This window comes from Equus caballus, chromosome 17 (genome assembly GCF_041296265.1).
Source record: "Equus caballus isolate H_3958 breed thoroughbred chromosome 17, TB-T2T, whole genome shotgun sequence".
Lineage (NCBI taxonomy): Eukaryota > Metazoa > Chordata > Mammalia > Perissodactyla > Equidae > Equus > Equus caballus.
Window position 1 is genome coordinate 32,932,338 of NC_091700.1, and position 27,219 is coordinate 32,959,556.

Consider the following 27,219-nt stretch of genomic DNA (forward strand, 5'->3'; position numbering starts at 1 on the left):
ACTGCTTCCCCAGCCCCATTCCCCTGGAGGAGATCACGGGCGAGCCATCCTCTGTCGGGGCAGATGTGAGGGTGGTGCTGAGCCCCGAGAGCCTCCAGGCAGGGGCTGGAGTGGGGCTCCGGCCTCGGGCAGCAGAGTCCTCCCTGAGAAAGCTCAGAGGCATGTGTAGGTCAGACAGCGTGCGTGTTCTTGAACAGAGGAACAGTGGTGGGAGCAATCCATGGTGGGGTTTCACCTGGAACATCCTTCCTGATGTTCCTCAAAGAAGGAACACACAAAACACCCATTCTAGGTTCAGTTATCCACTTTCAAAAGGAGTCGAAAGAAAGAACCACCACAGAGCTCCAGGAGTTCAAGGTAGAAAGTCACCTTGCTCCTGATCGCTGAGCTTCTGCCCCTGGTCTAGAGAGAGCACAGGGAGCCTTGGCTCTGAGCCCCTGGAGTTGTTTGTTTGTTCTCACCTCTCAGCCTCAAGTGGAGCCAAGGGGGAGGGGCAGCAGGAGTCGGAAGAAAAGTGGAGCTCTGCAAGGTAAGCCTCTGCCATTCAGCCCTGTGCCCCGAAAGCTGGCCGCCATCTCTCCTGTCCCTGAGCGCCCAGCTTCGCGGCCTCCCAGGAAGCGGGGGCCAGAGCATGTCCCTCAGGAGGCAGAGACCTCTGGGAGGCTCCCGGGAAGGAGAGGAGATCTCAGACACTTGCCAGTGTCTGTGCCTGTGCCGGGAAGGAAGCCCCAAGCCCGCAGGGACCGGGCAATGGAGGATGAGTAGCAGGGGCCTGTGGGCTGTAGCGGACGCGGAGGCACTTGGTCAATGACAAACCTCAGCCCATCGTGCGCCTTGCCGTCCGCCTCGGGGATCACGTAGCCTTGGACTATGCTGCCTGGGCTCAAGAGTCGGCCCTCCCTATGGTCGCCCCTAAAGGGACATCGCAGGCAGCCTCGGGTAAGAGCCCTGGGCCCCTGTCTTCAGCACCGTGACCCGGTCTCCTGGTTTCTAGCTTACAGACAAGGCCTGAAAGCACTGGCAGAAGCTTGCGGGCTGACTTCCCTTCTGCAAAGGTGAGAATCTTCCCCTTCTCTCCTGGCTGCTTCTTCCTCCCAGAGCCTCGGAGGTGGCCCCAGGGCTGCAGGCAGCTGCGGGGCTGAGCTGGGAGGGGGACCATGGCCACAGGGGCTGGCTAAGGGCCTGGGGGGAGGGCGGGCGGCAGAACTTTGTGAAGTGAGAGTGGGGCCCGGGGAGGGCCCTGGGCCTCAGTGGCCCCCTGCCTGGCCTGCCCAGCCTGGCAGGCCCCTCAGACCCTGGCTGCAGCTTGTACCTCCTGTCTCCCGCGGCGACCCGGGCAGGCTGCCTTCCAACGGTGCCTGTCATCGGCTGTCCTGTCCACACTCCCCTGGGGACGTGTGGAAACCAGCGTCCGCCAGAGCCCAGCAGCCATGCATGGAGCCCCTGGAAGACGCTGTTCACGCCGCGTCTCCAGCGCTTTCCCCGGCTCCTCTGACCGAGCACCCTCCCCCTCCACCGGGCTGCACCTCTGGAGGGGCCCACTCAAAAGCCACCTCTGTCACCGTCTTACGAAAACCTCCTCAGCCCCCAGCGGGGGAGAAACAAAACAGGCTCCAAACTCCAGAGTCCCTTCCTAGCCTGGCCCTTCCCCTCCCTGCTCCGTCACCAGCCTGGGAGAAAATCCAGAAGGACCTGGGAGGGTCCCTAACTGTGGGCGGCCAGGGACCCTCCGGGGCCCCTCCGACTGGACAGGTGGGCAGGCCGCCTCTTCTGACCATCACACGCAGGCTCATGGGCGGAAGCTGGCAGAGCGGCACCGGAGTCGGGGCTGAGCGAGGCCGTCGAGGCTGGAAAGCAGGTTCCTCCACGGCCAGGACTGAGCCAAAGAAGGAGAGTCGGGCAGGGACCTCCCCAGACCCTGCTGTGGGGTAGCAGGCCTGGAGGGGAGCTCAGCCTCCCAGTCTCCCACAGCTCAAGGGGCCGGGGCTCTTGTGCAGGCCAAGGAAGCCCTTCTCTGGTACCTCACCTGGAGATCCACACTGCCGGCCCCCTCCAGAACCCGTAATGTGCCTGGGAGAGATCCAGTGTCTCCAGGGTCCCGGAAAAGCACCTCTCCACCCACACATTCGGCCGCAGCTGCCCAAGAGCCTAAGGAGCTGCGCCTTCCAACAAAGCTCGCGAGCCAGCTGGAGCTGCCAGGGAAGCTCCTGGCCCAGAAGCAGCCTCAAGGCCGTGCTGCCGGCATGCTCCTTCAAGACCCTCCTACTCATGGTCTCCATGCCACGTGGTCTCCAGGCCAGGTGCCACATGCCCTCCCATCAAGGGCACGGAGGAGCCAGGGGCAGCAGCAGCCCAGGAGACCAAAACGGAAGGCCCCGTGGAAGAGTCAGCTTCCCCCGATTGAGGAGATGGAGGAGGAGATGAGTCCCGGACCGGGAGGGGATGAAGAAAGACTCGCAGGACCGAGGGCTTCCCAAGCCAGCAGGACGAGCCACCCTCCCCAGGTCGGGGGACTAGGAGACACCCTTGGGAGCAAATGCCTCCAGCTTCTGCCACACAAGGCACCGGTCTTGCCAGAAGGCCGCTTCACTAAAGGCCTGAGCCGCTTTCTGCCATGCCTAAGGCCCAGCAAGGAAGACCAAGAACCGGCAGATCCCCTTCCAGAAGGCAAGCCTGCGGCAGCCACGCCCCACAGCCAGGAACCTGGCAGAAACAGCTCGGCCGTGGATGGCAGGGCTCTGGAAGCTCAGCAGTCGGGGACGTCCTTTGGACGGGCCCTGCGAGAGAGACTGGGCCTTGGCCGAAGACTTCGTGCCTCCCTGTCAAGGCAACGCAAAGGCCGATTTCTGGCCTGGCTAGCTGGGCTCTCCTGCTCCCACGGGGTTCCCTGCCTCCCACACCAACGAGAGTGAGGATCCATGACAGTCAGCAAGCCACCCGCAGGGGCCACGGCTGTCCTAACAAGAGTGATTAGAGGAGACGCTGGCATGGCAACTGGACCTTGCCACCCAGGGAGCCGCGGACTTTCCCACAATAAACGTGTCTTTTTGGGACAGGTGGTGGCCTCTGTCTGTGCCCTTCTCGGGGAAGGGACAGGACCTGGGTCTGCCCTGCCTGAGGGTCTGCTTTGGCTTCCAGAAGGGGCGGGGCTGTGGAGGGAGGCGGATCACAGCGTGGCCTACCCACTCTCACCCTGATTCCCTCACTGCGCCGGAAGTTTCCATCATGCCCTCATGACAAAGACAAATGGAAGCCTTTAGGATCCTTGAAGACAAGCAAAAGCTTTAAACACCCAGCCCAGGATGGGGCTCAGCCTGTCCTCTCCTGTGTTCTCTCTCCCTTGAACTTGTGGGGCTGTGGGGAAGGCGTTTGCACAGGCTGAAATTCCCCCTGAGGCTCCGGGAAGTGTCAGAGACACATTCACACGTCCCAGGGTCCGGAGGGGAGTCTGGGGGCAGTGCCAGCCCCTAGTCCAGAGAGGGGAGACACCTGGCCGCTCACTCCCAGCTCGTGGTGGGACAAGAATGACGCCTGCCCCAGGAGCTTCTTCTCTCCCGGGTGGAGCTGGATGGAGAAGGGCCTGTGGACCCCTCTCAGCTCAGCGTTGCCCTCCCTCGGTCCCTGTCCCACTCTGGAGCAGCAGCACCGAGGAGGAGGACTGTGCTCAGGCTCTGAGGGCGGGCGCGTGGGGAGCACGGAGGCTGATTCGGGGGCTGTCCCCTCTGCCCCAGAGGAGCGAAGGGCCCTGCTCTCCTGCACCTGCCTTCTCCTCCTGGGGAAAGCAGCTGGGTTGGGACTGTGGTGTGGTCACCATCTGATGGTGGGACACTGTGCGCCTAGGGTGCGATGTGGAGGAAGGAGGCAAAGTGGCACCACACTTTCCCATTGACCTACTGAAGGACATTTGGGGGGGGGCACAGAGTTTCACTACGAGAAAGAGAGCTGCTAGGAACTGCCTGTGAAAATTTTTCGCGTGAACATAAATTTTTATTTCTGGATGGGAACCATCACCTGCAATGGAAAAGGAAGGTTTGCCAATGGGCACACCTCCCAGGATCTTAGAAAGAAATGACACATGCACATAGGACTCAAAGTGGTTGAAAGGTTGAAACAGGCCAGAGAGAGTAAACCTCCTCCCCTGGCATAGATTGGGAGCAATTTCCCAAGGAAACATCCATTCTCTAATGCCCTAGAGAGCTGCTGAGGAAGTGGCCAGTAACTGGCCGTCACCTACAATAGAACACCATCAAACGATTCCCACAGGAGACCAAAGGCAGTGCCACTGTCAACAGCTCTGTTCCTCTTCCTCTCCAGAGAACACTATGCCCCCTCCTGTTCTTGAGATGCTTCTAGCTGTCTCTTCATTTGTCCCTGCATCTTTTGATGATAGGAGACCATAAAGGAGCAGCCTTGAATTTCAGTCCCAGCTCAAGGAAAAGGTCTTTGTTGGATGTGTAAAGAATCAAGTGGTTTTCTCTGTCGAGAAAGACGTTAAAGATCATTTGGGTGACTGCTGAGAGAATTAACTCTGCAGCAAGTTATTCTGTGATCAAACATAGTCCTCCATTGGAAGTATATTTATCAGCTTAAGGGAGTAAGCACAATTTAGACAATCCCTGTTTTGGTATAACTAAGACGACCTGTCCAGAGGTGTGTGTATGTATAATTGTGCAATGACTATCAAATGGGACATCGAAGCGCGCTTGTGTAACAAAGGCTTCCCAGAATCCATCATTTGTGGTCGGGAAACGATGCCTCTGTTCTTCAGGTGGATTTCTAGATGATCAAGCCCAAAGCAGGATCCACGCATAGTGACGGCTGGTTTCTTGCCCACTAAATCCAGGCTGGGTTATCTGTGTCAGAAAAACGTGGTCGTCCCCTCCTGAGTAGGGAAGAACTCACTTCTCCACCTACTGTGTGCTTCTCCTTGACTTCACACAGAACACTTCACTTCTGACACTTACTGTCTCCAAATGGGGGGTGGGGGTAAGGGAGACATTTCCCCACCCCAAGCAATTGTCCACCACACCAGCTGGCTGTCCTCCAGTTTCACTCGATTCTGACACTCCAGCATCAGAACGCACAAGTTAAGGGCTCAGTCTCACGAGACTGTTCCCACCCCACTTCAGATGCAAATCACACAGAACAGGTCCCCAGGTTCCAACAACTTCCATCTGACTTTGCTACAAATTGGAGTTTCCAAGACCCCTGCTCAGGTTCCATTGACTAGCTAGAGCTGCTTGCAGAATTCAAGGAAACACTTCCTTCCGTTGACCAGTTTCTTCAAGGATATGTGGAAGGGTACAAATGAACATCCAGATCAAGACATCCAGTGCGCCAGGTCTGGAAGGGTCCTGAGGGCAGGAGCTTCTGCTCCCATGGTCTTGGGGTGTATCCCCCCTGGAACACAGATGTGTTCACCCACCCGGAAGCTCCCTGAACCGGGTACTACTGAGGTTTTATGGAGGCTTCCTTATGGACGCCGGATCCATACTAACTCCATTTTCAGCCCTTCTCCCTTCTCAAGAGCATGGGGGTGGCGGGTGGGGGGGGACTAACACTTCCAGTCTTCTCTCATGATTTGGTCTTTCTGGTGACCAGCCCTCATTCAGGAGCTATCCAGGAGCCCTCATTAGAACACAAGACAGTCCTGTCCCCTGGGAAATGACAAGGGTTTCAGGAGCATTGTGTCATGAACCGGGGTCCAAAACCAAGTAGGAGAACAAAGGATGCTCCTAGTGCTTTGACTTCTCAGGAAACTCCAAGGGTTTCAGGAGCTCTGTGCTAGGAACTGGGGCAGACACCAATACATATGATCTCGCAGAGTCATACGGGAAAGTGACCCCTTGCAGACCCAAGCCTGCTTTTCTATGTCAACAGGGGACCCACCTCCCAAGTCTCTCTGCAAAAGAAGGAGACATCAGGACCCACTACGCTGCCTCTGGCTAGAGTTGTTCACACTGGCACTCTCCATGCTCCCCAGCTACCTTACTTGTTCACACTGAGGACTGTCATGCACAGGGAAAATATCCTAAGGGGTGGGGAGGCCCTGAGCTAACACCTGTTGCCATCTTTTATTTTTTTTTTTTGCTTTTTCTCTCCAAATCCCCCCAGTACCTAGCTGTATATTTTAGTTGTGGGTCCTACTAATTGTAGCATGTGGGACTCCGCCGCAGCGTGGCCTGATGAGAGGTGCCATGTCCACGCCCAGGATCCAAACCACGGAAACTCTGGGCCGCTGAAGTGGAGCACGCGAACTTAACCACACGGCCACGGGGCTGACACCCAAAGGTGTGCTCTTGAACATGTGCACTGGGACAGTACACGCAAATGAACTCAAATGCTCTTATTCCCATGAAAGCTGTGTGAAACTCTGTGATCAACAGAGAACAGACATTCTGTTCAAGCCCACATTCCAAGGAGTCAGAAAAATTAACCACAGTCATCAAAAAGTACAATCCGTAAGGGAATCCTCAGTTCCCACTGTCAAAACATGTCCAAGGATGTAATAAGGTAATTCCTTTCGGACTCAAAACACCCTCTCTAGAGGGTACAGGCAAGACTTGAGGCCACATGGGCCTGGAGGGGGAAGGTTAGGCCTACTCCGTGAAAGAGCTATGTGCACGGCAGACTTGGAGCCCTGAAAGGGCTGCTGAAAGACTAGACTCAAACCCAGACCGTGGGCCCAGTCCCAACATCCCTGCTAAAGATCAGAACTTTAGCTCAGCTGACCTAGGCCTGGCTTCTGGGTGGGCCACACATGTGTCCACGCTCTGGAGAGTGAAGACTATTTTAGACAGAGTAAGAAGAAATAGGGTCAAGATGACATATAAAAGATTCAAAGAAAATGAGAAAATGCTTTACTCTTGGGATTGAAAATACTGAATTAGTCTGTGAAAATGTGTGTAGGGGGGTGTGTGTGTCTGTTTGTATGTACATCATGTCCCATAAGTCTTCTTGAAGCTTTTCTAATTTCAGAAGTATCAATGCTACTAACATCAAACACATCCTTTCGAGGTTTAATTATTTATATTTTTATCCTACTTATTTTAAATGATAAATCATTAGTTTGAACTTTTGTGTCATTGGTTTTGAGTGAAGATGGCAAAGGTTGATGGAAACAATAACAACTTAAATATTGAAAATTAAAGAAGTATAAGGGGCCAGCAATGATTAAAAAGGCTTGGGCTCCAGCTAAGACTTTCACTTCCACCTGCTTGAAAAGAAGGTAAGTTATGGCAGCATTTCCTACTACGTGCATAGTCGAGAATGCTTTCAGTCAGTGTGCTTACTACAAAAGTTATGAAAAACCAATTGCAAACATGTGAGGCAACATTTTAAACTAACTTTAATAGACTTAGCAGAAAATACTAAAACATAGACATAGGAAACAGACATCTCATTGAATTTCAATGAAACATATTATTTTCAAACATTTCATCTTCATATATATTTTAAATTTTTAAAGTACTATGATAAGATATATATGTTATGAAACTTACATTTTGAAACTAGTTATTTATTATTTGTTTTCTTGTTTTTTTCTATTTAATTATCATACTCAGAGTCCCCAAAGGTCTAGCACAATCTCTCTGTATCCTTTTGTATGAGTGTCTTTTTTCCAATCTATTCTCTATTCATTGTTGCTTATTAAAGAATGGTCTTTGACATATCTATTTTCAATTTCTAGAGGTTGGATGTATAACTAAATAAATCATGAGATCTTTAGATAGAAGAAATATCATCTGAGATACTCTAATTGGTATCCCATGTCATAATACAGAAAATTATTTCACCTTTCATTTATAAATAATGCCCAACTCATTCTTCACCATTTTTTCTCTTTGACAGTCCATAATTGGTCTTCGAGCGTTTTCCCTAATTCAGTTAAATGTTTCCCCCTCTTTCTTATCATATGCAAACTAGTCTGCTTTGTTTTAGCTTATCCTAAACTATTTCTATTCTGGTGTCCTCTGTGCTTTGCTCTTTCCTTGTCCTGTAACCCTTATAAGGAAAGACTTGTAATTTTCTTACTCATTTTAGTAGATGAAGGCATCTGACTACATTTCTTTCCAGCCTTAAGTGTGCCTAAAAGTTAACCTGCTGGATACATACATTATTTGATTATAAGTTACTTTCTTTTTATATCTCCTTTATATTACATTTAGGACAATGACGATTTTTTTTAATTATGGTAAAATACACATAACATAAAATTTTCCATCTTGACTGTTTTTAAATGTAGTTTAGTAGTGTCAAATATATTTACATTGTTTTTCAATCAATTTCCAGAACATTTCCATCCTACAAAACTGAAGCTCTATATCCATTAAACAACTCCCCCATTCCTCTCTGAGGACAATGTTGATTTTTAAATTATGCATGTGCATAAGTACATTATATTAAATGTGGATTTCATTTTGGGATAGAGAAGGAATTTTACAAAACATTTGTTTAAAAAAAGAGGGACTTTTGGGCCTTAGGTTGTGATAATTTTATGTATCAACTTGACTGGGATGCCCAGATAGCTGGTAAAATATTATTTCTGGGTGTGTCTGTGAGGGTGTTTCTAGAAGAGATTGGCATTTGAATCAGGAGACTGAGTAAAGAAGATTGCCTTAACGACGTGGGTGGGCATCATCCAATCCATTGAAGGCCTGAATAGAACAAAAAGGCTGAGAAAGTGAATGTGTTCCCTCTGCTTGAGCTGGGACATCCATCTTTTGTTCTAGGACACTGGTGCTCCTGGTTCTTTATCTTCAGGCTTAGACTGAGTTACACCACAAGCTTTCCTGGTTCTTCAGCTTGCAGACAGTAGATTGTGGGACTTCTCAGCCTCCATAACTGTGTGAGTCAATTTCTATAATAAGTCTCCTCTTATGTCTATCTATATATGTCCTATTGGTTCTGTTTTTCTAGAGAACCCTGACTAATACATAGGGTCAAGGACCACTACTCGAAGCTACTGGAAGGAATGTGGAGTGGGGGCAGGCAAGGGAGACTCCTAGGGGGTAGCATTGGAACTGGAGTTATCAGTAAGCAGTATGAATTCATGATTAGAGATACAGACATAGATATATATATAGATATGTACATATTTGCATATATATTTTTTCCCTTTATCTCTATCTACTGAAAGCACCTAGCAGCCACGAGCACATCTAGCACCCAGATCTTGGTTTCTAGATATCATTCCCCATTAAAGGGAACCAAAGATTCTAGAAGAAATGAGAAATGAGTGATTCCAGAACTGGAGTTGGGAAGGTATAAGACGAGTCTGGAACATCTTCTTGTACCAGAAAGTAATTAAGTGCTCAAAAGGACAGAGGGGCCAGCTTGAAGGACTAGTACCAGCCAAATTCAGAACAATTTGAGCAGCAACATCAATAAGTAATAAATTATAATCCACTAAATAAAATAGAAAACCATGAGTCCATACTCACAGTAAATAAATAAATGATAAATAAATATACAAAGTAAAAGCGAGGACTCTCCTTATAGTAAAATGCCAACTCAAAATAGAGAGGAAGTGGTAGAGTTGAAAATTATCATTTTGCAATGATTATAATAAAGATTCATTCAGGCAAGAATTATCAATCAATCAATATCACATAACATATTTATGATATATAATGCAGATAAGAATTTTATTTTCTTCTGAAATAATAAAATGAAATCCAAGACCCAAAGATTTATTTCCATATGAGTCTTTTTAGATATAAATGAAAGTTATAACTGGTTTTAAGAGCATTCTATTATGCTGTCATCATAATGGTAAAGTTCTGTTTTGGTGAGAATTGGTCCTCTGTGAACACCAAGTTTCATAGTTTGAAAGAACACCTAGGGGGACTGACAAAGGGAAATTAGAATGGTTCTTTCCCTCAGCCCCCAACACACAGCATATATTACTTCTAGGGGAAGCATAATACAATTGTCTGAGAGTAAGAAAGGAAGACAAAAATAAACTAGAGAAGGTGAACTCGTCTACAGAGTTTGAAATAAATAAAAACAGGTGTGAAACTCTGGTTCTAGGTATAAAATAATTTTATTTGAGTTAAGAATCACATAAAAATTAACCATACATCATTTTCTTGAGCAAAGGCAGAAGACTAAGTCAGAGTTAAGTTACCTTAATATTGAGAAAGGAGAATTAAAGCAACACTGCAGGAGTCGATTGCTCCCTGCCCACCTACATCCCCTTTTAAGGGAAACTGTGCTGGCCACAGCTCCCGTGGCAACCATGTTCTGTATGAAGAGATTCCACTTCCAACCACTGACTGGATCAGGAATGAGCAGCTTACCCAAATGCAGACCATCCATTGGCCTTCCAGGTGATCTCTCACCAGCCCAGTAATAGGAACAAGCTAGGTGAAACAAACCTCAAGAATCTGATTGGAAACCCTGGAGAAATGCAACTAGTGAGCAGCGGGAATTGAAACCTAAGGGTCCTGAGGAACTGCGGAACATGAAATCCACTGTCAGCCACTATATCATTCAGAGACCCAGCAGGAAACAGAAGACACAGATGGTTCAAAGGAAGAGACTTTAATCAACGACTATTTGAAGAACTACAGGCAGGGTTAAGAGAACAAACAAAGGATGGTAAGGTCACCCAGAGTAATAGTAAGAAGCCATTACTACCCTGGGCCTGACAGGACAGGAGGCAGAAATAGTATTACTGGAGCTCAGTGAGGCCTGGAAATGTGGAGAGGGCCCCTCAGGGGGTGCAGCAGCCTTGGAGGGATACAGATAATGCCAGAGATGAGAAGTGGGCCAGGGAGGGAGGGGGAAGAAATCCCCTGACCTCTCACTCTCCTCTTGTCATCTGGTGACCCACTCCTTAGCCAATTCCAATGGAAAGACTGCCACCACGGGAGTTCTGGTGTGGTTCAGCCCTCCAGAGGACAGAGAAGAGACAAGGAAAGTGGGTATATCTGGGGATCAAACAGAGACCAACCAAAGAGCCACATCCAGGCCAACGTCACGAAGGATCTGTAGACAGCTGGTAGAAAGAGAGAAGCAAATGACTTGAGAGAAAAAAGATGGGGAGAGTAGTCAGTCCCTAGTGCTGCCTTGATTCTGATGCCTTTCTGGTTCTGGTTCCATCCACTCACTCGCGGCAGTACCCCAACCCAGCCCCGAGAGCCTGAGTCCCCTTTAACAGGCCTCTCATCCTTGCATCCAAAAAGCCCCTATAAACCAAACACCATCAGGGAAAAAAGTCTCATTTAAAGGGACTCTTTTGATAATAAATAAGCCTTATTATTAAAAACACAGAAGGAGGAATGTGCATGGGTATAGGGAAATACTAAAGAGATAAATATACTAGGTGAGGAAGCCTACCCAGAACTTAGAAAATGCCTTGTCTTGAGTAGTATGCTTTCAAGGAAGATTTAAATGAATGGAATCTACATGAAACAATGACAACAGTAATAATGCCAAAATTTTGTTGTGACTATAATCTGAGTTTCTACCATATACGTCAAATCTTATTGGTTGGTAACAAATACACTATGTTCATGAATCCCTGAGGTAGACTATTTGCATATACAAGTCTACTAGATTACATTTTGGCTATCAGTGAGAATTTAGTGGTTCTCAACCCTGATTATATAATAAAATTAGCTAGAGATCCTGTAAAAATTATGCCCCACACCAGACCAATACAATCAAAATCCCAAGGAGTGGGCCCAAGCACAGTAAAAGGTCATTACAGCATTCTATATTCTAAACTATACTCTAAATTTAGGAAAGAGCTTGCAGATAATTTAGACCAACTTGATCATTTTATGGTTAAGAAACTAAAGCCCAGAGAGTCCTGGTCCTGGTGCTAAGCACTAGATAATACCACCTGCTGCTATTATGGAACATCGTCGAAAATAATCCAATTGTCCATCAACTGGAGAAGTGATAAACAATACAATGAAATAATATTCAGCAACAAAAAGGAACAACCTACTGATACAATCAACAAAGCGGATGAATCTTAAAAACATTATGCTAACTGAAAGAAGCCAGGTGCAAAAGACCACATATTATATGATTATATTTATATGAGATGCCCACAAAAGGCAGACCTGCAGTGACAGAAAGTACATTAGCAGCTTCCTGGGGCTGGTAATAGGAGCAGGGATTGACTGAGAATGGACAGGAAGGATCTTTAGATCTCTTCTAAAACTAGATTGTGGTGATGGTTACACAACTCTAGAAATTTACTAAAGATCAGTAAATTATACACTTACAGTGGGTAGATTTTACGGGAAGTAAATTATATCTCAACAGAACAAACAAACAAAAGAACCTGCTGTCATTTATCGAATACCCTAATAGGAATCTGTACTACGAGTTAAATAGCATGGCCCTCGCTGGTATGCTGGTAAAATTTTTAAAAAACAGTCAATTGATACAAAGAATGTTTAGCACACAATTTACAAAACAACGATAAAATACACAAGACTTTTTATTTCAAATTCCATACACCCATACTCTTCACCGTGACTTGCTGTTTCTTGAAAAATCCACTATCAGTTTTTATAATTAGTCCACCAACAATAGTGTCACATATTCAAACTATAAATAAATGCTTGATTTCTAGCCAGTTCAGCAAAGAAGTTGCTCACATTATTAGAGCGTAGTTCTGACATGAATGTTGGCTGGTATTTTTGTTTACATTTAAGGAGTAAGACAAAAGTGAAATAATGAAGACATATGCCATTTGTTCTTCAACGATGTAAGCAAAGCAACTTCTTTGCTGAAATCATGAACATTTTCAAATACTGAAAGAATATTTCCTCAATTTTGTGCCAGCCACAGACATGTGCCAGCCACAGACATGAAACATTTTAAGTTTAATCTTCCTTAACATTTTTACTATCATTTTCTGAGTCTGGAGATAATCAACAATAAATCAAGCCCTGCTTGGTAGCACTGGACAATTTCTATGGTGTAAATATTCCCATCACGGCTGGTTTCAAGACACCAAGGTAACAAGACGGAATGCAGAGTTGGGAAAAAATGTGCCCCATTACACCATTAAACAGTATTTCCACATATGGATACAATAGACATAAGTAATCTTATAAGCATCGCTAATAGTAACTAGAAAGTGATGAGGGGCCAGCCACATGGCCGAACCATTAAGTTTGTGCGCTCTGCTTCAGTAGGCCAGGGTTTCGTGGGTTTGGATCCTAGGTGGGGACATGGCACCGCTTATCAGGCCTTGCTGAGGCGGCATCCAACACAGCACAACCAGAGGGACCTACAACTAGAATCTACAACTATGTACTGAGGGGCTTTGGGGAGAAGAAGAAGAGGGGGAAAAAAGAGAAGACTGGCAACAGATGTTAACTCAGGTGCCAATCTTAAGAAAAAAAGAAGACAGTGATGAGTTTTGAGTTTTTTCACCTTTGTTTTTAATATAATTTAATTATAAATTTGTGTAATTTAATTTTTAATAACAGCAGTGTTTCATTTCCAGCTCATTTTAATAACAGCAGTGTTTCATTTCCAGCTCATTAAAGTCCTGAAATTTTAACAACCGGCTCTCATCAACCAGCTCCAGCACATCACTGACTGCCCATTTTACCAATAAGAAAACTAAAGCTCAGAGAGATTGTCACTAACTAGCCCTGGTCACACAGGACAGAGCCACACAGGTCTGTCTAATTCCAAACCTCCTCCCTTTCACTGTGCCTCTTTAAAATGTAGCTGGTGATCTTCCCACACAGCAACACCCAAACACCTTAACGTGAATGGATTTATCATTTGTTGGACAGTCATTGCTTTCTTTTCCAATAGGTGGATGGGAAACCTGACCAGGCGAGGAGGAAAGAATAAACGGAAAGTGAACACGTACCTGACACCCTGGTTCAGGATCTGGCAGGATGTGGTCCCTCCAGAGATCTGGCTAAGTCAAGATTCAACAACCAGCAATTGGGTAACAACTGGAAGAAATAATAGATCATTCATCGTTTTTTACAACATCTGTATTCAATGTTCCTTTTCACACATTTTCACCGTACTTAACGAAAACGTTATTTAAGACTTATCTTAGAGGTCATAGAAAACGCCAAGTATTAAAAATCAACTAAAGTTTCCAAGAGAGAAAAACAAATTTATCAACAGTAAGTCGTTCAGCTCTCAACACAGATACAACTTGGCCCCAGGTCTGACCCAGCCCTCCTCTACCACAGCATTTTCAAATCTGCCGCCTCTGCCTTCAGCGACTGCTCACTGGCGGCGCCCTGTCGTGATGCTACCACAATCCAGGGTCACATCTCGCTTTCCAGGAAGTGTGCGGCGACATATCACTATAATCAGCGTCCTAACGCCACAAGTCGTAAGGTCGCTCAGGAGCCATCTTAATTTACATTGTGGAATTCTTGTACAAAAGTGCTTCGAAGCGTCTCCGACAGAGAACGTTCCAGCAGAAAACGCTGCTTTTCGAGCGCCACAAGCTTCTACCGCGGCCGTCGCCAGCGCAGACGACCGGCCCCCACCAGCTCGGGGATGAAGCAGCGCTTGCGCAGTCAGCCACTCCGGTGGCCGCTCAGCCCCGCCCCTCAAGGGGGCGCCGGGTTCTCCGAAAGGCGCCCGGCGTAGCGACGCTCACGCGCGAGCAACGGCCGCGCAGGCGCAGTCGGGTGTCTTCGTGGGGCAGGCGCATTTTCTCCTCTCTTGGCCTGGGTGTCGGTTTGTGAAGCGCCGGTGAGCCCAGCAAGTGCTGAAAGGCCGGGGTCGTGGACCCCTGTCAGGTCGCAGCAGCACGGAGGTGGAGGGTGTCGCCGAGGGCGCGGGGCCGGGCGCCGCCAGCGGCGTGCTCCGCCCCGGGGCCCCGGCCCCGGCTCCTGGCCAGGCGCTGGCTCCACCCCCCGGCCCGGCCCCGGCCTCGCAGTTCACCCTTCTGGTGATGCGCCCCTGTGGAGGGCAGGACGAGGCTGCGGCCGAGGGCGTCCTGAGGCAGGCTCCGGCCCTGGGGGGCAGCGCCGGGGCGGGCCAGCCTGTTAGGTACCTGTGTGAAGTGGCTGGGGATGCCGAGGAGGAGGCGGGCGAGGACGAAGCCGACCTGCTGGACACTTCGGACCCCCCGGGGGGAGGGGAGAGCACGGCTAGTTTGGAGGATCTGGAGGACGAGGAAACCCACTCCGGGGGCGAGGGCGGCAGCGGGGGAGCCCGGAGACGGGGCAGCGGCGGGGGCAGCCTGAGCAAGACCTGCACCTACGAGGGCTGCAGCGAGACCACCAGCCAGGTGGCCAAGCAGCGCAAGCCGTGGATGTGCAAGAAACACCGCAACAAGATGTACAAGGACAAGTACAAAAAGAAGAAGAGCGACCAGGCCTTGAACTGCGGTGCGGCCGCCCCGACTGGCAGCGGGGGAAACGTCAAACAGGAGGTATCAGACCCTAGCTGGGGTCTTGGGGAGTGGGAGGTGAAAGAAGAAACCCCACTGCTGCCGCACACCGCATTTCCAGCGCCTGCCCACCGGCTTCCAAATGGGCCGGGTTGCTGTGGCTGAGAGTTAGTGAGTGCTTGCCGTAAATAAAGTTTATACAGACATGTGCCAAGCCTTAACAGTTCTGTTGCATCTTTGTGATAGATGAATCAATTTCGGTGAAAATGATGTGACACCTCATCAGAGCTGTCATTTCAAAGATCTGAGATACGGGCTGGAAGGACAGATAGGAAATGATTGTTCTGGTTCATCACCAAAGGAGCAGGCAAAGAGACTTAGGAACCTAGATGAAGTTGGTGCTTTGGAAAAGGTCCTGTTCTTGGAATCCTATTTTTAGCACCTGTTCTTAGTACCCCAATTCTCAGTACTCTATACTTAGTATCCTATTTTCAGTTAACCATATTCTTAGTACTCTGTTCTCGGTATCCTGTCCGTAGTACCTCTATTCTTAGTTCCCTTATACTTAATACCCTGTTCTTAGAACCCTGTTCTCAGTACCCCTATAATTAATACCTTGTTCTCAGTATCCGTGTTCTTACTACCCTGTTTTTTCTTAGTACACCTAAGGAAAAAAATTGAATGATAATGGAATGTAAATCTCAGAAGATTTTTGGATTGTTTGATTTGAACTATGTTGAAGGTTAAAGCCCGTGCTGTGGAGTTGGACTTCTGGCCTTGAACAGGTTATTAAACTCTTTGAGCCTTTCAGCTTCTTCATCTGTAAAATGAGTGTTAAAATAGTACCTAGTTCATAATGTTGCTGTGAATATGTGAGATGTTCCATGTTGAGTGTTGACACAGTGTCCAGCAGATAGTAAGTCATTAACCTTAGCCATTGTTCTCCTCAGTAGGGGTGTACTTTGAAGTTGTTACAGGTAAGCAGATAATTCATCTTGTGTGTTTTAGGGCTTACCTATTTTGTCCATACCAGTGGCAGGAGATTATTTATATCACTACTTTCCAGTCTTTTCAAAGCCAGTTTGTCGTTTTTCTCCTAAGGACTTCCAAATTTTGAAAGTATTATCTATCAGTTGCTTCCCTAAGTAATATTTTTTTGCCCCCCCTCCATTTTTTGTTGTTAATTGGGCAAAAAACTATCAGTGTTTCATTAGCAATATATAAATTGCTTTTGAGTTCATATATCCCATCCAAAGGCAGGCAAACTTTGTTTTGGGCTGGACAGCTTTATCTAAAGAGAACGTTCAGTTTCCACTTGGCATTTTTTGTAGTATTGAAAATAGCTTACAAGTAACTCTTTGCTCCCCTCCCCCACCTTTGCCCCACTGTTGATTTTGAGACCTTCAGGAGACTGAAGAGCCCAGGTTGGAAATCCTGGAGGGAGAGGGATTGAGGAGAGTTGTATAAAATTAACTGCCAACACTTTGCCTATGACTTAATGAGGGACTTTCCCCAAGTCCCACAGGGACTGAGCAAGAAGGAAGAGAAGCAAAGACCTGTTCGTTACATCATTGAAATGCCTGTAATCATGGGTTATTATGTTAACTGTTAATCCTATTTGCATTTTTGTCATTTACCCCAGGAAAATGCAGACAACATACTCTCCGTTGTTAAACAAAGAACGGGATCCTTTGGGGATCGTCCTGCAAGACCTACTCTTTTAGAACAAGTGTTAAATCAAAAAAGACTGGTAAATATCTGTTTGTATAGTAGTTACAAATCTATTAACTAAGTTGTTTGTTATAAATGAAACTATTTAGATTTTTGAGATTTTAAAACTTGTTAAACTGGTCATCAGGATTGAATTGTGCCTCTGCCAGTACACCCTGGAATCTCATAATGCTCTCCCAGGACTATCTGAGCAGGAACACTTTTAATCCTCTGTCTTCATTGACTAAACCTTGATATCTGAGCAAGATGAGATTTTAAAGTGGACTTTCCTTGTACTGAATTTTGGGGTTTATGGAATAATGCTTTAGTAGTATTGAGGTATAATTAGACCAATATTGAATAAGGATCTCTATTATAAATTTGGTAGAAGGCATCAGAATTCAGTCAGGAGAGATTATTCAATAAATACTGAAGTAATTAGATAATAATTTGAGGACAAAATAGAATTTAGCTCGTCACATCACGGTACATCAAATTAATTCCTGATAAATTAAAAATTTTCTAAATTAAAAAAAATAGAATTGGGACTTGATCTCAAAAATCTGGAATGAGAATTTTCTAGCTTCAAAGAAATAGACAAAATTACAAAGACAAGATTATAAATTTGACTACATACAAATGAATACTGTAGTCAAAATGGTGGTAAAAACAAAAACTTCACAATAACATAGGAAAAACGTTTGCAACAAATATAAAAGACTATGGTTAATATGGTTGCTATTTGTATTGTATAAAATATTCATATAAATTGATGGAAAATTTTGGCCTCAATACATTCTGTCTATACAAAAAGTAAAAACAGAAAAAAAGAAGAAAACAGAAATACTACCATTAAGTGATATGGAAAGGTATTCAATATCAGTAAAAATCATACGATAAACTACACAATAAATGAGAAGCGTTAAAATGATAACACACAAGGATGCTGAGGGTTCCATGAAATGAGCACTCTCATTCTGTTGACAGCGTCATATATCGGTTGCAACACTTTGTGGAAAGCAGCTGGACTGTATGTATCAGGAGTCTTTACAAAGGTCATCCCTTTGACTCAGAAGTCATACTTACTGTGAAGACATTCACAGGAAGTACATCCTAAATATGGATAAAATTAAACATAAGGATGTTGCGAGAAATGTATTTGTCACAGAGAGTAATATAGTGGTTTAAGGAGCCTGTGTTGAACAGTCTTATAACAGCTAAGTAGATTGTTGTACATTTCCTTAATAGAGGGTTGAGCAGTCTTTACAGATTAACTTTTAAAGAAAACTATTTAATAAATAGAAAATGTCCTACGCTTATAATGTTAAATTTTAGAATCAGTATTTAACAGTAGTATTTCCACTTTATTTAGTTTATCTTTTTCATTTTACTGAGGCCAAAGTATTCTTCTTCATCGATTTAAATAAGTATTGTATTATAATAAAAACATATTAACCCTAGTCTATTACATTTGTTATATGATTATAACTATACTTAAAAATGTTAAGTGTGCAAAACTGTATTGGTTGTTTTACAGCAGTGGTATTCTTTTCTGAAATTTTGGTAATGTGCTAATACTACTTTTATTAATATATGTATACCTATATACAGTTTATACACCTGTACCTATGCAGACATACACACACAATTTTTAATTTCTTTAGAAAGACTTAGTAGGCTAGTGGGAGAAACTTGAGTTCCAGTACTAGCCTTAAATGTATTTCCAAACTGATATTTAACTGCCGTTTTCACATGTGGCCCCTTTTCATTTTCCATTTTTTCTTGCTGGAATCCTGGGCCAGTGCTCTAGCTGTTTGCTCCTATGTTTCATAGAGAGTATATATGCTGGCATGTCATAGAAAGCATTTCCTTGATGTGCAAAGTTGCCAGTAAGATCACGCTTCACCCATTATTTTTAGGTTTTAGTATTTTGACGTGTGACATCAAGTTTTATTACTATTAGTTTGCAGTTTAATCGCAGTGCATCAGATGCAAATGTGAATTCAGTTCAGGAGTGTTTTGTTTTGTAAGCACATTGTATCTTGTGTGGGGACATATCAGAATAAGTTCATTGCATAAATGCAATCTAATCTCATAAGAATAATGATATTAATAAATATATTTTTTCTTTTTAAGTCATTACTAAGAAGTCCAGAAGTGGTGCAGTTTTTACAGAAACAGCAACAACTATTAAATCAGCAAGTTTTGGAGCAAAGACAGCAGCAATTTTCAGGAACGTCGCTGTGAGGGAATTTATGAAGATCTACATGTTTTTTATCTTATTGTAATAGATGAACATATTTTTATACTAAAGATAAGTGGGGGAAGACATGCTGGTACAACATAATCATTTTCCTGTAAATGTACGCGTGCATTTGGGGATAAATACGTATTGCACTTTGTGCATATAATCCTCTCAGATCACCATGAATTTGAAGAGATCAGCTTATCTTCCAAAAATAACATTTAATTACAAGGTTTTTTAAACAAAGTGTTCCTCTTCAGTCATTGTTACTGAAGGTAATGAAGCAGTTACTTTCTGTGGAAGTCATGAAGTTAATAGATATTAATCTTGGGTCATCTAGCTCAGTGGTTCTCATCCAGGGGCAGTTGGAACTCTGTGGTATGTTTTTTGATTGTCACAGTGACCTTGAAAACTGCTGCTTTTTAGTGAATGGGTCAGGAATGCTAAATGTTCTGCAGTGTCTGGAATGGTCCACACAACTAAGAATTGTCTTACAATGCCAATAATACTCCACTTAAGAAACACTGATAGCTACTTGTAATGATAAAATGTAGCTGGGCACCCAGAGTTAGGTTCTCATGATAACCTTTTCTTTGCAGTTAAGACTAGAGCTGTCAAAGAGGAAGCATATTTTATATGTATAAGAAAAGGGATCATTGTTAAATATCTGAAATTAGGATGTGCATCTCTTTTCAGAGATATGCTGGTAAAACCTAAGAGAGGGACTAAGTACACTGCAATGAAGGCATCTCCTGAAGTTGGCTTCCCTACTTCTTGTTACCTGTTAGTGTTGATCTCTGTTAAAGAGGACAATCTTGTGTTTTGAATTTGTGAACAGTATAGATATATCTCATCCCACAAATGCCAGGTCAAAATTACTCTTTTTATGCTCATTTCTTTTTTCATTTTTTTGTTTTTCTTTTTTTTGTGAGGATGATAGGCCCTGAGCTAACATCTGTGCCAGTTTTCCTCTATTTTATGTGGGATGCTGCCACAGCATGGCTTGATGAGTGGTGTATAGGTCCACACCCGGGATCTGAACCCATGACCCCGGGCCTCTGAAGCGGAGCATGCAAACTTAACCACTACACCACCAGGCCAGCCTTACTATTTCTTTTTCAAAAAGAGATCCTGAAAATAAGAACACCTCAGCATTTTGTCAGTGTTTCTCAAAAGTGAGCTATTTTCAGACCGTATTATTCCTAAGTAATGTTCAAAGAATGACTGGTAATCTGGATAGGTACTTTCTTGTATTTTTCCCCTAGGAAAACTTTTAAAAGGCAAACTTACCAAAAACAGTAACAAATCAAATGTCAAGAGAGTATTTCCAATGTTAGGACAATAAATGCACGTGTCTGAAGTTTAATAATGCAAAAATTTGTTAGTTTCTTGGGTTTTAAGCTCTGAAATATGTCATATTAAATTTAGTCACAGCTGTTCTAAGAAGTATTTAAGGAGGGAAAAAATCTTACTCATTTTTTAATGTGTGTTTTATACCTGCATATCTGTGCAAAAACGCTTTTACTGAAATTATTCATTAAAGTCCAGTTGCTGACCTTTGAGTTGTCTGATTCACTTATTCTGTTCTTTAGTTGCCTCACACTGGATGCAGAGGAATTGATTCACATTTGTTATTAACTGTTAGTTTGTTCTCTTATGGTGTTGGAAGCTTTATTGAAGCCCTGGAATGTAAGTTAACTTTGATGGCGAAAAGATCAGCTTATCCTTCTTCAAGTGGAATAGGAGGAATGGGAAAGTAATAGGCCCGTGAGGGCTGAATGAAAGGAAAAGGGATATATATCAATAAAATCATAAGGTTTTTACTTATTTGATATAGATTTGTTGCAGTGTGTCCCCAATTTTTTATCCCTTCATGTATTCATGACTTTTACAATGTAACTTTGCTGTTCCTCCCACCAAGAGATTGAGTTTGTTTACCTACCCTTTAAATCTGAAGGATTGGCCTCGTAACTTGTTTTGGCCAATAGAATGCAGAGGAAATAGCATTATCCCAGTCCTGAGTAGACTTCCAAAGATTTGTAATACTTCCACTTATTCTTTTACAACCCTACCCAGCTATCATGGTAACGAGTCCAGCCCAGCCCAGCCTGCTAGATAATGAGACACGTGGCCCAGTCACCTGTGGTGTACCAGCCAAGAGCTGCCAATAGCTGGTAAACAGCCAGACGTGAGTGAGGCTATGCTAGACTAGCTATCCCCTGCCAGCCTGCCAGCCGACTTCACATACACTGGATCCCAACATGTCGGCCAAGCCTGGCCCAGACTGGCAGAACTACCCAGCTGACCAGTAGACTGTGAGCAATAATAAATAATTAGGATTGTAAGCCAGAGTTTTGGGGTGGTTGGTTATGCAGCATTCTTGAGAGAGTAGGTAACTGATACACCACCTAACTGAATAGTTATTGCTATGTAACAAATCACCTGAAAATTTAGTAGCTTAAAACAACAATTTATTACTATTTCTCACAGTTCTGTGTTTGATTACTATGGTTTTAATTAGCTGTGCAAGTGCTTTCAAGCTAGGCATGGCAGACTTCAAAGGGGGCTGCAGCAAAATGTCCCATCCCACATGCTCTTATGCCATGAACCCGTTAAGCACTGGATTTTGTTTTTTCACCCCCTTGAATCTGAGCAGGCCCTGTGACTGCTTTAACAGAATATGGCAGAAGTGATGCTGTGGCAGTTCGTTTGAGGCTAGAGGAAAGGAGATAATGTATATAGATGTGGTATATCTGTAGCAATAAGAACATAAAGGAATTCACAGCTTCCGTTTTCCAGCAGTCAGAAGAGAAGTCATCTGTTTACATGGACTGAGGGAGTTGATCAGAGGCTTGAGGAAAATTAGGAAGATACATTGAAGTCAATGACAGGCTAGTAGCCTGCTAATAGTTCCCCGATACATTTTTTCCCCTTCTTTCATAGTAATGGAATTTTTGGTTGGGAACATAGCCACACAACAATATGGCTGATTAGCACATGATATCATGCCAAAGGATCTGGACACAAATGATGTGTGGATGATTCCATTTATATAAAGTACAAATGCAAGTAAAACCATCGTTAGAACACAGAGGAGTGGTTACACATGGGACAAGGTGGAGCCTAGAAGGAGGCACGAAGAGGCTTCTGGGGGTCTGGTAATACTCTTCTTGTCCTGGATGCTGGTTATGCATGTGTGTTCTGTTAACAAAAGTTCAGCAAGCTATACATTTATCATTTTTGCACTTTTCAGTAATTTTTTTCAATTTTTAAAAGTTTTTTTCTAAGACTATGTGTCAGCTGCCCTTGCAGCTGGGTGTGGCCATGTGACTAAGTTATGACCAATGGGCTATGAATGGAAATGATGTGTGCAACTTCCAGATGGTGCCCTGAAAAAGGAAGGCGGCCCATTTCCCCTCTTCCTCCGTCCTGCTGCTTCGAACGTGGACAGAGCAGCAGATCACCTAGGCCAAATGAGGGTAATTCACTGGGGAAGGTGGAACAAGATAGAAGGAACCTGTGTCTCTGGATGGCCTTGGGGAGCAGAGGCACCATCCGAGCCTGGGACCCTCTGTTTTTGGACTACCATGTGAAAGATGGAATATCTTGTGTCTGCCATGGTTATCATGATACATCTAGCCAAACTTATATCCTAAATAATACTATAGATAAAGAGATTGATGTGACATTACAGATTTGGCCTCCTGGCAACCAGGAATCTGTAATGGAAATCTGCAGTTACGTGACAGTATTTCACAGGGCTCAACCAGCCATAGTAATAGGAAGGATAGATTGCAAGCTTGATCTTGGGTTCATTTAATGGAAGAAGAGGGTGAGGAAGTTAGGATGCTTTTGATAATTTCAGTAAAAGAAGATAGAGTTCTGGGTGAGCAGAGAAGTGAGGCCAACAGACAGTGGAGTTTCCTATGATATTGCAGAGCCAGTGTAGGAAGAATGAGAGAGCACAAGATATTTAAGCTAGGAAACTAAGAGTACTCATTACAATGAATTAGCGACGGCCCCAATCTTGATACTCCATAACAGCGTGTATATCAATAATTCAAGCTCTTTGAAATCCTCAGTTATTAGACCATTCCCAGGCTTCTACTTGAAGAGCGTGGTTTGGAGGGACTGAATAAACAAGCCTGTAGGATGTAATGACAGGAAAATCACTCGGGGAGGGCTCACTTCAGTGAGAAGCCCAGCGTGATTTGCTTCAGCTCATCAACCAGCAGCTCTAGAGTATTGCAGAAACTTGCTAAAAAGTGATAATAAAAGGAAAAGGAAAGAAAACTATAAAATAGGTGTTTTGCTTCAGGAGTTATTAATCCAAACTACCATGGAGAAAAAGGAGACAACTAACCAGAGGGCCCAAATGAAGTGTCCTTCAAAGGCAATGTTGGCCAAAAATTAAAGTGGACTATATACTTAAGGACTTAATTATGAATAGGCAAATACAAAGGGTCGTAACTAATGTTACCAACAATTACATAGAAAAATATATTCACACAGACATACATGCTTGTATACAAAATTGAGAGTTGCTTCCATAAAGGAAAATTGGGGCACTGGTGGCGTGGGCTAGGAGAATGGGGGTTCAGTGGTTGGGAGACCATCTCTTATAAAAATAATCCTTTGTACTTCTTGAGTTTTTACTATGGATGTATGAGCTTTTCAAAAATGTTTTTCTTATTACAAACTGAAATCTTGTTACAAATTGAGAAAAGTAGGCAATTTATGCTTTTTCCTTGGCTTTCTATCTCAGTTTGTAGGAAGAAATGTGGTTTTACTAATGAATCTTTATTTCCATATACATAGCACTTACTTATAGTGCTGTTTTCTCCCCAGAGTTTCTTACCATCCATTCTGAGGCCTAAAAATGTAAACTTCTCTACCGGAAGTGCATGAAGAAAGCATCACCTATGGACAATATGACAAAATGATTCCAATTTTCTAGCACTTTATAATTTTCAAAACAATCCTGCCTCCATCCTTGCTGTTCACAATAATCCCATAATGTATGCACAACAGTTATGATTTCATCGATGCAGAAGCAGACTTGCAGAGCTTATTTGCTCAGGATCACACAGCTATTGGACTTAAACCCAGGACTTCTGATTCCAAGTTACTTAGCGCACTCTGCTGTAAGCAGTGTGACCTGTGTGAGTAATCATGGTGAGGCCAGTGCAATTGGAACATGTTCTTTGCATTTGACAATGAATACACTATCATTGGGCCATGAGAATAAAGCCTTTGTATATTAAGCCTTGGGTTTTGGAATGTGTTAAAAGACAAATTTTATTTAAACTAAGCCTAATTATGTTACTTTAGAAACTACTTTCCTATGTGCTAATTCATCTGAACCTCAAAACATGGCAAGGCAAGTATTCCTGTCCCTGTTTTTGGATGAGGAAAGAAACTCGGGGAAGTTAAGTGACTTATAAAACAGGTCTTACAGTTGGTTAGAGGCAGAGCCAAGATTTGAACCTAAATCCTCTGTCTCCAAAAATGATGCTCTTTTCAGAGTAGATATCGTTGCTAAAGTAGGAGCTGACATTTCTAAGTGCATGGTTTTGAACACAGTAGGCATTTCGATAAATGCTTATTTTTTTAACTTTCTGTATGCACACACATATAATTTATATAAATAACTCAACGTAATCATTTGTATATACTGAGGGGTTTTTGTTTAGGTTGCCCCTTCAATCCTTTTGTTGGTTGTCCAAACTTCTGTCTTCCATGCACTGCCAATTTCCAGGTAACCTATGTCAGCAACTGGGCATGTATTCTTCCTTATTTTTTCCATGCTTACAACTTTATATAAACACACATATATACACACTGGCAACTGTCATTGTTACATAAAAATGTGAGTGTATTATACACACATCAATATATTGATTTTTTATGCACCAGGACTGTGTAGAAGACCCCTGGAGTCACTTACATAGCTCTGGTTCATTCTTTTAGATGGCTGTAGAGCATCTCATGACATGAATGTACTGTCACATTCAATCGTTCCACTGTTGGTGTCCAATTTTCTGCCACTATGAACAATGCTGCAGCAAACATCCTTGTCACGTGTCCTTATGTACCATTATGTACTGATGGTTCTGTGGCCTTGGGATAGATTCTCAGAAACGAGATTGCTTGGTGGAGGGAGATATATAGCTACACGTATCCTTTAAATAGATATTGTTATATTCCTTTCCCCCAAAAAGGCTATACCACTTCACACGTCCACCAGCAACAAGAGTTTCTTTTCCCAACATCTTTGCTAGCAGTTGGAATTATTGTTCTTTTTTAACTCCTGTCTTTTTGATAGATATATACTGCTAGTTGTTAAATTTATTAGCATTTTTGAATACTGGTAAATTCAAGCACCTTTTCATAAGCCTGTTGGTTATTTAGATCTGCTCTTTTGTGAATTGCCTTGTTATATGTTTTGTCTATTTTTCCATTAGGTTTCCTTTTCCTACTCAATGTGCAGAAGTCTGGTGAATATTATAAAAATTAACCCTATGCCATTTTTATTCACTTTCCCCAAATCTAGAATTGTTCTATAAACTTTTTTTAATGGTATCTTTGCCATACAGCTTTTAATTTTTGTATATTTCAACATATCTGACATTTCTTTTGTGGATTCAGGGTTTCTAGTCTCGGTTTAAAAGGCCTCGATTTGGGATCTTTCAAATGACTGTTAATTTATAATTTCCTGTTTCTCTTTCTAGAATTAGAAATTATAACTAATACAGATATTGTCAATTAGCCCTGATTTCTTTTGCATAACTAATTGACATGGAAAATTTAGTATTGTTTTATCATTACTCCCTCAGTTTCTGACTTCCTCTAGCTACGATAATGAATATTACAATCATGACAACAGATGCTATTAAATGGTACAGACATTAGAACCTGTGTTTGGTTAGCAATTTATTTGAAAAAGAGCTGAACCGTCATTTGTGTAGCAGACTTGTCTCACTATAGAAAAAAGTCTGATTAAAATACTGCTTTTATTGAGTTTAAAGTTAACCAATGTTTTTAAAACATTTTAGTGAAAATGTGACATGATTAATAATTAGGTGATTTGATCTCATCTTCTAATCAGGACATGGGTGACCTTCCCTACTATCCTCAACACATATGACTTCACCTTCCAAGTAATCATTTGTATTCTTCTAAAGCATTGGAGGTGAACTTTTGTTATCATCTACCGCAGCAAAATAAATAAATCTTTCCTCTTCATGGCTTTAGCCTAGTAATATAGAAATGCATGCAGCCTCTCTTAAGATATATTCACCAAGCACAGACGCTGATTTTCATGAGCTATTTGTAGTTTGGGCTTAAGAGGACCCAGGAGTACATGCAGCAGGAAAATGAAAACAGAGCTGAGCAAAACAACCAGAAAAGAAGTTATGATTAGTGAGATCTTCTATTTGTTTTCCTTTCTTATAATTGCACTTTTTATCATTTACTGTCCTCAAATTGGAGACCATTGTCAGCACTAATAAGATTTTATACCGGTTGCCTTTGAAAATCTAATAAGAAGGAAGATATATTAATAGCATTATATTAATATTAAATATTTGCACAAAAATTTATTACTATTTGTTATGGTAATATAATTATATCATGTTAAAATACACAGATATACCTGCAAGTCATCATGTTGATTAGAATCATCTGTGGGGGGGATGGTGCGGGTAATTGTGACAGCATTATTTCCTTTCAAAAAATGAGGGAATCTGAGTCTTAGGTCAATATTTTTCTAAGATCACAAAAAGTTGTCTGCTAGTGTGGGAGCTCAGGTTTGCTTTTAGCAGGACAGTGCCCAGAGAGCCTTGTTCGCAGGCTCCTACGGTACTTGCAAAGCCTCCATGACTTCTGTGCTAGTAGGTGGACTCTTCTTGCCAGG

At 43.5% G+C, this 27,219-nt stretch overlaps 1 protein-coding gene and 1 long non-coding RNA gene across 5 annotated transcripts in view; one reads left to right on the forward strand and one right to left on the reverse strand.

Annotated features, from left to right (window-relative positions):
* The window catches only part of LOC111768570 (uncharacterized), a 98,629-nt gene extending 84,055 nt beyond the window's left edge, over nt 1-14,574 (reverse strand). For 2 of the 4 annotated variants that reach the window (XR_011427682.1, XR_011427683.1), the window contains exons 1-2: nt 14,370-14,561; nt 13,856-13,943 (exon numbers count right to left, since the gene is read on the reverse strand). This is a non-coding gene — a long non-coding RNA (uncharacterized lncRNA). Of the gene's footprint in view, nt 1-10,531; nt 11,003-13,855; nt 13,944-14,369 lie in introns of those variants that run through there. The other 2 variants (XR_011427684.1, XR_011427681.1) reach the window with 2 other exon arrangements.
* Nucleotides 14,575-14,716: 142 nt separating this feature from the next.
* On the forward strand, nt 14,717-20,866 carry RFXAP (regulatory factor X associated protein). Its single transcript, XM_070239537.1, has 4 exons — nt 14,717-15,391; nt 16,009-16,134; nt 16,992-17,099; nt 19,196-20,866. Exons 1-2 carry the CDS (start codon nt 14,909-14,911, stop codon nt 16,015-16,017), a joined length of 492 nt encoding a protein of 163 aa, XP_070095638.1. The 5' UTR covers nt 14,717-14,908; the 3' UTR covers nt 16,018-16,134; nt 16,992-17,099; nt 19,196-20,866.
* Nucleotides 20,867-27,219: the final 6,353 nt, after the last annotated feature.

Bases quoted from the DNA above. Each gene is read 5' to 3' on its own strand.
- RFXAP (XM_070239537.1), top strand. From the start codon at position 14,909: ATGCGCCCCTGTGGAGGGCAGGACGAGGCTGCGGCCGAGGGCGTCCTG.